Here is a 13,397-nt window from a genome sequence, read left to right as displayed (position 1 = left end):
ATTGTATGTGGAGTGCCTCAGGGTTCTGTTTTGGGACCTAAATTATTTATATTATACATTAACGATATATGTAAGGTTTCTGATTTAGTGAAAGTGGTTTTGTTTGCTGATGACACTACCATATGGGCATTGGGTGAAAACCTACAGCAACTATCTGGACGGGTTTCACAGGAACTTGAGAAGATAAAGAAATGGTGTGATAGTAATATACTATCTCTGAATTTGGATAAAACTAAATTTATGGTATTTGGGAATAGTAGAATAGATAACGAACTGCAAGTGAAAATAGGGGGAGCTAATATAAAAAAGATTCTGTATTTCTATAAGTGGGGTAAAACTATGGAATAATTTAAGTGTGGAAATAAAAAACAATAAGAGAATTGATGAGTTTAAACATAAATATAAAGGTATGTGTCAATCAAGATATGGGCAAGAACAGGCTTAATGATTAATGCCAGCTATGACCGTGGTTCAGGTGAAACATTGTGAGTGTGGTGTTTTAGTATATCACTAGCGTGGTGCAGAACAAAATTATCCATGTAGTGATACTGCTTGCAAACCAATGATGATAAGATGATGTCATGGGGTAGGACTAGATAAGTCTAACTTCTTCCTACTCCGTTCAAGCATGTACTAGGTATAAGCAAATTGATAATATACTTGTGGATATGTGTGGAATTATGTGTGTTGACATATTGATTGTTGTTACATGTTTGAAAGAAGAAATCAAATCAAATCAAATCAAACATGAAGCTTCATATTGTGTGCTGTGCCTTCAAATATGTGCGTGTCCCCGTGTCATTGACAGGTCTCTGACTTGCGCTCGACTGGGACGAAACAGTGGGGCAGACCCAGAATGCACTGGAGTGTCATGGTCAGGTGAGAACTGAACCTTCCCAAGCCCGTTAAATGTTTTCTTCATCGCTGTCAGTTCATGTTGGTGTCCGTCATCCTGAAACGAATGTGACGTGAGCAGCAGTTTGTGGCGTGAACGCAGCCTCGGTTCTGGATTGCTGTCACTCAGAGCGGCGATGGCAGGTCTAAATACAGATGATTGGCGGATGAGTCGACTAGCTGGCGTGACGGGTCAGTTCACGACAGCACACTGTGTTCACACTGTTCTCCTCTGTCTTAAGGTGGACACACACGTAACTGCTGGGTCTGGGTTAGTCGTCAGATAAAACTGTGTAGCTTGTGTCATGTAAAGATCTAATCTTATAGTTTAAGAACCGGCCACTGCCACTCGTTCCCATAACGATTTATTTAAACATGTCTGTACGTTAACCATAAAGTTTCTTGAATGGTGATTTTCAAAAGGGCTGTAGAGGTTAAAGTGCACTGGACAACTGAGTGGACGAAACACTGACTGAACTGTGTCATGAGAATGAACGCCTCTCCAACATTACCATCAGTTCAAACACCTGTACACCTGTCGCCCCACAGGCAGCGTCGTCCACGTCTCTCCATCCAGGGTCTCACCCAGACTCTTTTCAGCATAAACTGAAGTGCAGACATCGACAGGTATAAACAATGATCTCACGAGTTTTACTGGCTTGTCGCTGCCAGAGCTTCCACTTGCTCCAGACAGGCGTTAGGTGTGTGTTCAAGCTGCTGGAGGTTTGGCCTGTCCAGTCTTTGAAGGTTTTGGCCAGTTAAGTTAAGTCAGCCCCCACCTTTAGACAATGACCGCCACACCACCACTGAAAATGGCCGGTTATTAAAGTCATGGAGCCGGAGTTTAGGGGCCAACATGGCTGCAGCTGACTGGTCAGTCAGTTTGAGGGAAGGTCGTCATCCTCCAGAGTGTCAGAGATCATCATGCAAAGCTGTAAGAACGACGGACGCTCCTCCGGTCTCTACAGACAGAGGACACAGGCCATGAATCCAGATGTTACAGAGAGCCAGTAAAAAAAAACCATTCAAAATCTCATTGAGATGTAACAACGTTAACGATGTTACAGAGAGCCAGTAAAAAAAAAACATTCAAAATCTCATTGAGATGTAACGTTAACTAAAAGCATCTGCTGCTGTTGAATTGTACTGTTAAACTGAGCTGTCTCTAATGTAGTGAAAACTGGCTCCACCTCAGGCAGCCAGAACAGTAAAATGCTGTTTATCCACTGCTGCATCAGTATTATCAATATTATAATGTCATATCTAATAATGTATTTGATACATAACGCTTCATGTCAGAGAGACATTTTCCCACTTGAACGTTTTTCTCTATTCTTATCTAGACTGTACAGGGACACTGTAAACACCAAAGGATAAAAATGGAGGATCCTGACTCGTAATTATGAAATCGTTTTTGGTAACTATGAGATACCAAGTCATAATTCTGAGATTCTGAGACAGTTAATGGTGCAGGAATCAGAACACAGAACCTGCCTGAGACTCATCAGGGTTTTACGTTTTCTTCAGTATTAAAGTAATTAACTGACAGTCGTCGGGGCATCCAGGAGTACATAGCAAAGACTAACTATTAATATTAAATTTGGCGTACACATTGCTCCAAAACATTGACAAATATAGGCTAAAATGGTGCCAACTTTGCACCATCTGAGTTGACAGGTACTTCACAGAATGTAATCTATTCAGTTGAAATATCTTGAGATAAAATGCAGACGCAGTTGTTTCCCTCGGTTCTCACCTCGTACCAACAGAGCTGCATTATGTTGTAGATGGCAGGCGTGGCCAGTTTGGGCTGGTAGAGGCGGTGACCCTGGGTTACCAAGGCAACCACCTCGTGGTTCTGATGCTGTTCGAACGGCATGCGACCCTCTGTAAACACCTCCCACATCAGCACACCTGGATACACAAGCACACACACAAACAGCAGAGACTTTATCAGAGCAGCGTTAGCTCACCACATGGCAACACATCTTCAGTGGCCACTTTATTAGGCACACCTGCTACCACTGTAGTAATGAACATCATCACGTTTACATTTTTCTGTATAAAACCACATAGGGGAGTTTCCATCAGTCTGATTTTATTCACAATTTCACTTTCAAAAAACCTGAAAAGTATTTGCATGTAAATTAGCATGCAAATAAAAGTACACAAGTAAAAAAAGAGTACAAGAACCTCAACTTGGAGTAAATGTACTTCACATTCAACCACTGCATCATGATATTGATACTGTCGTGGTGTTTCTCTTATGGTTGTACTTGGACTGTAACACACACTCACCATAGGACCAGACGTCCGATTTGCTGCTGTATTTGCTGAAGTTAACCACCTCAGGAGCTGACCACTTCACAGGAAACTTAGCTGATGAGCTGGTGTACTGGTTGTCTAACACGTACCTACACACCAACATTTAAATGACACATATCAGACTGCACCTACTGATTTGTTGTATGTTACCTTAAATAAAAGGCAACGAAGTTTAAATGCGTATGAATCAACCTGGTACCTGGCCATGCCGAAGTCCGATACCTTCACTACCAGAGCCTCGTTCACCAAACAGTTCCTGGCAGCCTTCAGAGGGGAGGAAATGGCAGGAGGGAAATGGGAAGGAATAAGCAAATCATATATTAACCAAGGCTAACGCTCTCCTATATTACACATATCTACCCTAAGCTGAGGTTTGTAGGACTTAAACCTGCAAAACAGATTTTTTTTGTTGACTTGGGGGCAGCGTTGACAACAAAAGCGTTGGCTACTAAACAGTAGTGTGATGTTACCAGATCTCTGTGGATGAAGCTGTTGGCCTCCAGGTGCTCCATGCCCTCACTGACGTCCAGGCACATGCTCAGCAAAGACCCCAGGCTGAAGCTGCCCCTCCGCTGCTGGAGGAAGCTCAGCAGGCAGCCGTGCTCCATGAACTCTGTGACAATGTAAACGGGCCGCTGCTGGCTGCAGATACCATACAGCTGCACCAGATTAGGGTGGGACAGTCTCCTGGAGAAAACAGACACATGTCAGACCCAGCTAGCACCCTGTCTACACAGGGTTTCATCAGTTTCAATCAGCCACATACTGCCTCAGGCTTTACCCACTGAAACCCGGAGCGCCTTCTACACCTTAATATTATTGTTCTGTCTTGTAAAAGCTGCTGTGGCTGGACGGGCTCAGAGGGCGACTTGGCTCTCGCTCTGCAGCCAGGGTGCAACGCATGCTGAGCAGTAAGTGCCTAGTTTGTACTTTCCTCTGGCTTGTTCCTTCTTTGGAGTTTCCAGATTCACTATCAGTTTTAATCTTCAGCTGCTCAACAACGTGAGAAAACATCCAGTGAGAATCAGATGAGTCCAGCAGATCCAGACCAGTCGGAGGCTCTAAGTGTTAACGATTCCTACTTGAATCATAAACAACTAATTAAACCATGTTACAAACCACAGCGTTACTCAGCAATCACAAGGCTTCTGTTCCACCTCAGATCTCCCAGAGCTAAATGTACAATGCTACATGTTTGTTAAAAAGCACAGCTTGTCCTCAGTTCCAGGGTGTCGGGTACCGACGCTTTGTCTGTTACCTGGTGTCAGACTGAAACACAGGGTTTTCACTAGAGACCGGTGTGGACCCACCCTGCACTATTTGATGCTGACATGACAAAGTGTATGTAGGAGGAGAGAGGTTGGGTGGAAGGGTCAGAAAACAGTGTGCTTTCCCACAGGACAGTGGTTCAGTTGCACTTACATGGCTAAGAATTTTTCCCACAGGACAGTGGTTCAGTTGCATTTACATGGCTAAGAATTTTAACCCAGGCCACGATCTAGTTTCTGTGTGTATAGCAGATACGGCCTGTGCTCATCATTTTAACCATGCATGTAATACTTTTGGCATCTGTGTGAGGAGCCACTAGACAAAGTGCTAATATTTGAGGTCCTGGGGATGAGAGCAGGTCAAAAGGTGACCAGGAGCTAATAGTTTGAAATCAGAAGCTGGTTTGTCCAATCTGGGTCCACGTTACCTGAGTGCTCTCTGTCATCTATCATCAACTTTATACAGTGAGGTTGAAATAAAGACACTGTCCTACTGCAAAAATGAACAAGATATCCTGTTCCAAGTCAGTATTGTGCTGATTCATGAGCTTCTCCTGATACTATCTGCTCTCTCCATCTCTTTACAAAGGGAAAAGTGACTTTATAGCTTGTGTGAACTGCAAGTCATGCTGCTGCAGGTCATACTTGTTTCCAGTAGAGGGCAACAGAGGACACAGATGGCATCATGCACCTTCTTCAATGTCTGACCATCTAGCTTTCCATTTCTCTCTCCCTTCTCCACCTTTCCCTTACATCATGATCTTGGCCTCCTCGATGAAGTCCTCCTCGTACATGGCTCCCTCCCTCATCGTCTTGATGGCCACTTTGTGCTGAGCCCTCCACTTGCCGAGCTTCACCACGCCGAACTGGCCGCTGCCCACCTCCTTCATGAAGGTCAGCTCACTGGGGTTGATCTCCCACTTCTCTGGGGGGAGGTAAGTGGAAAGTAAACATGGAGAGATTTGTCCTGAACAGACACTTTTTTCTGCACAGGGTCAATCCTCATGTCATCTGAATGATTTCCAACATGGCAGTTTTAGGCCGACTGATTACGCCAATGATCAAACCTCATGAACACACAACGGGTCTTCACACTTGGGAGAGTTTGGTGAATCTGACTTTGAACACTTAACAAACTTCACTGAACTGGAACATGTTCGTCCATGAAGCCAAACCTGCAGAGCTCAGTGAGGACTCACCGTAGCTGAAGCCGGCGGTGGACGGAGCTGACTTGTCCTGTTCTCCTGCGGGGTACCTCAGCCGGGTCACGAGGCCTGAGACACACAGACGTAAATAAATAAAGGCATGAATGCACAGAAGAAGGTCTCAGCTTGAAGCAAACTTTAAAGCTTAGACCTCAAACTCCATCTACAGTATAGCTGCCTTATCGATGGATTTACATTTTCATCCAACGGCTGCTTCTTTATTTACATGAGGATACAACCAACATCAGACAAAATGACAACACAACCCGTGGAGGTGGTAAATTAACAGGGAAATAAAATTTAAAAGAGAAAATGACAAGTATTATTATAATTCACTACACATGATGCTGTCAAGAAGCTTCTGGATAATAATAATAGTGCATTTGCCCTTTTTTCTTTTGCGCTTTTGTTTAAAAAAAATTCTTCCATACCAACCTGCACAGCTGAAGCCATTGAAATGTCCATAGTTTTTGATTGCAACACTGAAAAATCACTGGGTGCTATAACAAAATCTGCAAATTAACGTTTAATATCTAGAAATATTTAATTTGCATTGCACAGGTCCATCTGACCAGTTGTGCAGTAGAGAGATATTACAGTGTATTGTTATGTTGTTTACCTGCTGCATTGTGTTTGTGGTACTCGATCAGTTCAGGGATGGAGCTGAACTGGTGTTTCTCAGACAGGTAGAACTGTTTAGGTGAGCCGTGAGTCTCCTTGATGTGGTAATGCTTTATAACTGCCCCTCCCTGCCTGCAAGCACAAAGCAGGTGTCACTGCACTTTCATGTTTGGTGTCTTTTACTTTGTGTAGAGGGCCAGACACGATCGGTCCCATTACCCTATGGCAGACTTGGCGTAGAGAGACACGGTGTAGGTTCCTGGAGTGCTGGAGTCTCTGACAATGAAGGTTCCTTCTTTGTCCTGCAGGGGGCGACACAGACAGACGGAGCTGTTTTGTCTTCATCAGACAGTTGATAGTGTAAAGGCAGAGCTAATGTTAGATCACATGTTTCTAGATATGTTTCCTCTGTGACATGATGCTTAAACTGACCCTAACCCCAACTAGGTAGTTTTGCATATGAGTCCATAAACATCAGCATGTTGTACATGTTGTCAAACCATGTCGTAGACTCACAAATCAACATCGATACTTCTTGTCTTAATTTTAGATACAGCTGTATTTCCTATGTGTGTTGTGTCACATTAAAGGTCACGTCTCTGATGCCAGTAGCTGTCTAAAAACAACCCTGGTCAACAAGATCCCAATGACATTTCCATTAGTACAAATAAACAAAGCATCAGAATGAAGGATCGACTTAATGGCAATATACTGGGTTCTCTGTCTGAAAAAGGTTAAAGAGGGACCACAAGAAGATACAGTAGAAACATGGAAAAGGAATGAAAAAGGGAGGACAGGAAGTAAAAAGAACAACAACAAACAACAAAAGTAAAGACTCACCTGCTTCCTCAGCAGCTCCTCCGCCTTGTTCCTGTTCACTTGTTTACTGTACCAACTAGAACAAACACATCTCTGTTACCCCCCAGTCCTCTAGAAGCTCCAGAAGACAGAGATCTGTCTGTGCAAATGTAAAAATCAGCTGAACCAAAATGTCCTCCCACTGAAAGTCTGAATGTCTGCATGGTCGCGGGCTGCTGGGGGATAAATGTCCCTCATACCTCCGTCATTAACAAACCAGTACTGAGATCCTGACAGAGAGTTTTTAGCACTTCTGATCTGATTTCACTTCAGCTGTTTGTAGGAAGAATATATGAAAAATATGTCTTCAAATAATCATGGTACATTTGTGTGATGAAAAATAAAAAGCTGTCCAACTTCATTTTAGTTTGACATGTCCTCAATCTGCAGAAACTGCTTGTAGATTTGAAAGATTGTGGATTAGGACGTCTGTCAGTCAACAAGTGTGAATAAGTTCAGACATTTGGATTCAGCCCGTGTCGACTGTTACATCATCAGGTATAAAGTCCTGCAGCTTAATCAGATGAAAATGATTAACAGACTCACGCAAACTGCACCAGGTTTCCGGATTGTTTCTCTGTTACATAGTTACTGGGGATGTAGCCCTCCTCGCTGTGAAGCACACACAGGTTAGGAAAACACAGTAGGTCCACTGTTGGACCACATACACACTAGGGTTCAACACAGTTACCAACCAGTCAGCAGCCCAGACTCACTCTCATCACAGTGTTCAGCGCATAAAGTCAAACTGGAGATGGTTAAAAACAGACGCCAAAGCACATTTAACCAACCAGTCGGCCTAAAAATGTTTACAAACACTACAGCTGTCAGCGTTGATGCAAAATGACAAATATATTTGTGTCTGAAATATTTATAGAGTGAACCATGATGATTCTGTTGTGTATTATTCATGCTAGTAGCTCTGTAACACCGCACATGGACATAGCATTGAGCTAAATGCTAACTTTAGTATGATAAGCACATTAGAATGCTATCATTAGCTAATTTGTAATAAATACAAAATACAGATGAGGCTGTAGATATATTATTTAAATTGACTAAGTTAATTCTAATATAATTTCAATTTATATTGTATAATTTAATTTCAATTTTATTTAATTGTATAATGTAATTCTCACCTATTATTATTATTATTATTTAGTAGTAGTAGTTTTACTTGGGAGATAATCACGGTTTTTATGGGAGGGTGGGGATTCACTTCCCATAATTTGAGGGCTTCAGTTTTGACCTTTTGTTTCCATTTTATCAAACTGGCTTTATTTAAAATAAACCAAATCAGTTCCTAGTTCTTGTCTGTACTGTGCCCTTGCATGTACAGATAACTATCATTCAATTACTTCGACAGTGGAGAAAACCTAAAAGCCAAATTTCATGTCAATCTATCCAATAACTTTAGGTGCTGACCAAAACATGTGATCGAATACGGCGTAGCCACACTCACCCGTACTTGTTGTGCGCCCTGTACCAGTTCACGTCTGACTTCTCCAGGATCACATACTCGTCTCCTTTCACCAGACACAAGTCATGTGGCTCGGTGCCCAGGAAATCATACAGTGCCACCACCACTTCCTCATCTTCGTTGTCATCTTCATCTTCATCTGAATAATCATCCTCAGGTGCTTGGGGGAGGAGACGGGGAGAGGGTGTGCACAGCTGCAGGAGGAGGAAGAAGAGGAATGAAGAAATGATTGTAGGATTTGGCTGCAGCTGATGTGTTAGTCATCACATACCTCTCCAGGAACCGGGGGTAATGGTTTTCTGGAAACTGGAAAAGAGGAACAGAGACAATTAACCAAACAAAAAGTCTGAACATTTTTACTTTTGAGCTTCGTTGCCACCCCTCACCTTTGACCTCTCGCTGCTAGCTGTTGCTAATGTTGTTAATTGAGACCTGAAGCTTTTTGTACAGCTGCAGCTAAAGGCATTAAGTGACCTAATTTAATTTCCTGTTTTTCTTTACACTTAGTGTTTCAGATCCTACACTGTAAAAATACCTTAGTTAAAGCAGCAACACTGTTTAAGTGTCACCGGAAAAGGATCAGTCTCCTACTTTTGCATTACACTTACTATATTACAATAGACCACATTTGGAAGTAACCATGTACTGTTACACAAAGTAAAAGTACCTCATGCTGCTATGTACTGTGCATGAGTATTTCAGTTCCTGTTTTTTCTTCACAGTATCTTTTTTTCTCAACCACATTTTGTCTAATTGGTGGAGTCATTGGTTACTTAGTATAAATACTTTAAAATGATTATCAATAAACTGATGATAGTTGTGTGGACTCATCCAGAGTATGTGAAGCTCAAACACCAAAAGTCTGAGCTAAGTTAGGCCAGAAACCTCTGTAGAACTGCATCGAAATTATAAATAGCCAGGTTTTAGGAACATTTCATACAGTTGTATTTTTACAGTATAATGCATTATCTCTGTTAAAACAAAGCAATAAAAATACAATAATACAAAGCAACAGTGTAGTGATAGTAGTGTGTGTATATTAGTGGGCTTGTGGGGACTTCAGTTTTAAACCATCATAGTGAGGACATTCCTGCATTGTGAGGACATTTTGACCAGTCCTCACTCCTTCAAAGAATTTAAGATTAACATTTGGTTTTAGGGTCCAGAGAACAATTGGCTTTAGGTTTGGTTTCAAGTTAGTGTTCGAGTGTTTGAGGGGCTGGGGGATGCATTATGCCTCGGGGTCCTCACACGCACTGTCTCCAAACAGGTTGTACTCCTCGCAGCCGATGGCCTGCTTCTCCACCTGGCGACAGCAAAGCCACGCCCCTTCCTGCCAGAACTGTGGGTGAAACTTGGCCAAGACCACCGGGTTGTTTTTGATCTCTGCACGCACACACACAGATGGGTATGTTTCAGACTTATCAGTTCATCAGTGCACTAAAATTCACCAGAATCTTCCTTTACACAGCACATGTGAACAAATAATAATATTTCCAGGTCTATCACACAAAAGGTCAAGGTAAAAAGCAAGTGGGTGATGTGTCTTCTTGTCTCTTTTTTATGGAGCATAAGAGTGTCTGTAACACTGGAGAATAAAGTGTGTTTTTGATTTTTTAAGTTGTGTTTAAAGTGTGTGAAGTCATTTCCAAGTTAGTTTAGCACATTAACAGTAGAAAGTGGACTCTCTTGTTGTTTGTTAAAGTTGCTGTTTGCTGCCTTCTCTGTGTGTCAGCACAATAAGCAGGGCAGGAAAAACAGCCCTTATTGCAGCTCAGAGGTGAGAGTCTGAGTGCTAAACCTGTCCTCACACCAGATAAATTAGTTATCCGTTTTGTTAGATAGCCTATTTGTAGCTTCTTTTTTTCAAGTTAAATCGGACACAGAGCTACAGCACACAGCTCAGAAAAAAAAAATTCATCAAATCAGCCGTGCTAGTGTCATTTTATTTTATTTTTAATTAGGCAATAATGATGCATTCGGAGTAATGATGGTTTCTTTTCTTCAAAAATTCCCAGTACCTTCAAATCAGAATTACAAGTCTGAGACTAATGTGAATAGGTTTTTTTTGTTTTTGTAACCATGATTTCCAGGTGCTTAGCGCTAGTGCTAACCTTGTCACCAAACTATATAAACAGCCTAAACTAGCTTCTTTTATTATTTTAGGTATTTGTAGCTGCATAAAACGTGAATGGTTGCAGCTAACATCAAGAGTTTTGTTTTGGTTTCTGTACTCTCCATTCTTTTTAGGACACATTTCTGTTGAGTTTCATCGACTGAACTGGCCTTTTTAAAATCTGGTTGCTGCCGTACTGTGTCTATGACTCTGAAAGGGTCTGTTTAACACTTTGGGACAGCGTTTTCATACAAACCTCATGTCAGTGACTGGTGTAGGGCTGTTACTTAGCTTAGCTTAGCATAAAGACAGGAAGCTGAAGAAGACAACCTGTCCAAAGTTTAAAAATACACTCCCGAGTTTTCAGCTAAGCTAGGTCAATTATGTAGGTTATCACAGCATTAGTTTAGCATGATAGTAAGATATTCCTTTGAAAAGAAAAGAAAGAACAGTGGAAACTGCGGGGGCTGCTGGGCCTAGTGCCATGTGTGAAAACCATTTTCAGATGTGTGGTTTTAAGTGTGAAAACATCTTTGCACAGCTCAGAGTATAAACTCTAACAGCCATCCACCTGTATGTGTCCCTCTGTTGTTCACAGAATACAACAGAGTAAAACAGAAGACAATAAAATGGAGGCTGACCTTCTTTGAGGCTCTGAACCCAGAGACTTCTGCTGTCGTTACTTGGAGCAAAAACATAGAGCGTGTTGGTATCGTACACCACCTAGACACAAAGACACTTTCATTTAGGATGTATATTATATTTTGGTATTGTGAAAAATGTGCACACCCTAAAGCCTCGGGTGCCCTGATCAAGACTAGTATCTCTGGTACAACCACTGTAAACCACAAAAAAAACAAACAAACTGATATCTTACCTCAGGGTCGACTTGCTTGGTCTTTCCAGAGCTTTCAGCCAAAACTAACTCTAAGACGTGAGCTGCAGCTGAAAGCACCAGAAAGACCAAGTGGACCTTGTGGTGAATTTTCTTTTCAAAAGGGCCAAGAAACATGAGCAGTAAGACACACTGGAAACAAGCAGTTTAACCAGATCATGTAAACCACCTTATTTTCAGATAAATAAAGTGAGTGCACCTGAAATGTCAAAAATGCATGTAAACCACCTTATTTTCAGATAAAGTGAGCGCACCTGAAATGTCAAAAATTACCTCTCACTGTAGGAAAACTGTGTACACATGACTACGGTGATTACAATAAGTTAAAGATGAAGCTGTAGGAAAACTGTGTACACATGACTACAGTGATTACAATAAGTTAAAGATGAAGGTTCAGCCTGTAAACTGACAGATGTTTACAATAGTGGTTTGTTTTCTGAACATGTCTGGCTTCTTGTGTTTTCTTAACCTTTTTTGTGTGGTTATAAGAATGAAAACAAGAGAGCCAAGTTGTAATAAACCATATAGTCAATGCGAGACCTTGTACAGAAGTGCTGGTTATGCTGTAGACCAGGGCTGCCCAATACGTAGATCGTGATCGACCAGTCGATCGCAAAGGTAGTGTCGGTAGATCTCGTGTCAATATAATGAGCTTAGTTAATGCTTTCAAACGAAAAATGCAACATTGTGGGGAACCTCCAAAACCTCGCATCAGAGCTGGAGACGCAATGGAAAGCATGTACGCAACTTGACATTGTGCGCTACACTGAGCAGATTGACAGTTGTCGGTCAGAGTTTGACAAACACTTTCAAGACTTTGCCTCACTCGAGCCAGTCTCTACATTTATGTGCTGCCCATTTAGGGAAGATACTGAGGTTGATTCACTCGCATCAAAAATTGCAACGCTGTTTCACCTGAACTGGTCTGGAGTGGAGGATGAGACATTGACACTACAGACTGACATTCAGCTGAAGTCCAGGGCTAATGGACCATTTTAGAACTTACAGAGGAAAAGTGCCCAGGAAAAACAGCCCTTATTGCAGCTCAGAAGTGAGAGTCTGAGTGCTAAACCTGTCCTCACACCAGATACAGTAAACTAGTTATCTGTTTTGTTAGATAGCCTATTTGTAGCTTCTTTTTTCCAAGTTAAATCAGACACAAAGCTACAGCACACGGCTAAGAAAAAAATCAGCTGAAGTCCAGGGCTAATGGACCATTTTAGAACTTACAGAGGAAAAGTGCCCAAACATGAGGAAATGTGCCATTGACTGCATTATTTGGCTCTACTTATTTGTGTGAGTCAGCATTTTCTCACATGGAGTGAGAGTCCAAATACCGCTCCACCATGACTGATGACTATTTGGAAGTCTGCTTGAGGCTGGCTACCAGCAGCTACTGTCCGGACTATGCAGCCCTGGCTGATTCCATTCAGTGCACGTAATCAGAGTAAACTAATGAGCAAAAAAGTACTGAACTGTAGTGTGTCCTAAGGTTCATGCAGTCATGCAAGGTGCACCAACATATATTGTGTTTACATAAGGTATACTCCGTATATGAATAAATATATGTTTAGTATTTTATCTGTAGTTATATCATTTTGATTTGGTCCTTTGAAAAGTAGCTCGCAAGGCAAAAAAGTGTGGGCACCCCTGGAATAAAGGATCAAAATTGGACAAGCCAGTGGCAAAAAATTATCAGTGTCTGAACCCATTACCCTCTACAATCAGCATGTAA

At 41.8% G+C, this 13,397-nt stretch overlaps 1 protein-coding gene across 3 annotated transcripts in view; it reads right to left on the bottom strand.

Moving 5' to 3' along the window:
* Positions 1 to 679: 679 nt before the first annotated feature.
* Positions 680 to 13,397, bottom strand: part of tec (tec protein tyrosine kinase) — a 16,034-nt gene continuing 3,316 nt past the window's right edge. For 2 of the 3 annotated variants that reach the window (XM_020586664.1, XM_020586666.1), the window contains 15 exons: positions 11,409 to 11,490; positions 9,903 to 10,037; positions 8,923 to 8,957; positions 8,634 to 8,845; positions 7,718 to 7,783; positions 7,154 to 7,208; positions 6,533 to 6,615; positions 6,312 to 6,445; positions 5,687 to 5,761; positions 5,241 to 5,412; positions 3,690 to 3,906; positions 3,419 to 3,483; positions 3,193 to 3,308; positions 2,651 to 2,808; positions 680 to 1,856 (listed from right to left, as the gene is read on the bottom strand). In XM_020586664.1, the coding sequence (XP_020442320.1) occupies positions 1,773 to 1,856; positions 2,651 to 2,808; positions 3,193 to 3,308; positions 3,419 to 3,483; positions 3,690 to 3,906; positions 5,241 to 5,412; positions 5,687 to 5,761; positions 6,312 to 6,445; positions 6,533 to 6,615; positions 7,154 to 7,208; positions 7,718 to 7,783; positions 8,634 to 8,845; positions 8,923 to 8,957; positions 9,903 to 10,037; positions 11,409 to 11,490 (1,689 nt within the window). In that variant the 3' untranslated portion in view covers positions 680 to 1,772. The remainder of the gene's footprint in view (positions 1,857 to 2,650; positions 2,809 to 3,192; positions 3,309 to 3,418; positions 3,484 to 3,689; positions 3,907 to 5,240; positions 5,413 to 5,686; positions 5,762 to 6,311; positions 6,446 to 6,532; positions 6,616 to 7,153; positions 7,209 to 7,717; positions 7,784 to 8,633; positions 8,846 to 8,922; positions 8,958 to 9,902; positions 10,038 to 11,408; positions 11,491 to 13,397) is intronic. The other variant, XM_020586665.1, reaches the window with a different exon arrangement.

This window comes from Monopterus albus, unplaced genomic scaffold, assembly GCF_001952655.1.
Source record: "Monopterus albus unplaced genomic scaffold, M_albus_1.0 scaffold418.1, whole genome shotgun sequence".
NCBI lineage: Eukaryota > Metazoa > Chordata > Actinopteri > Synbranchiformes > Synbranchidae > Monopterus > Monopterus albus.
Note: the sequence above shows the minus strand (reverse complement) of the source record. Positions and strands in the feature narration are given on the sequence as shown.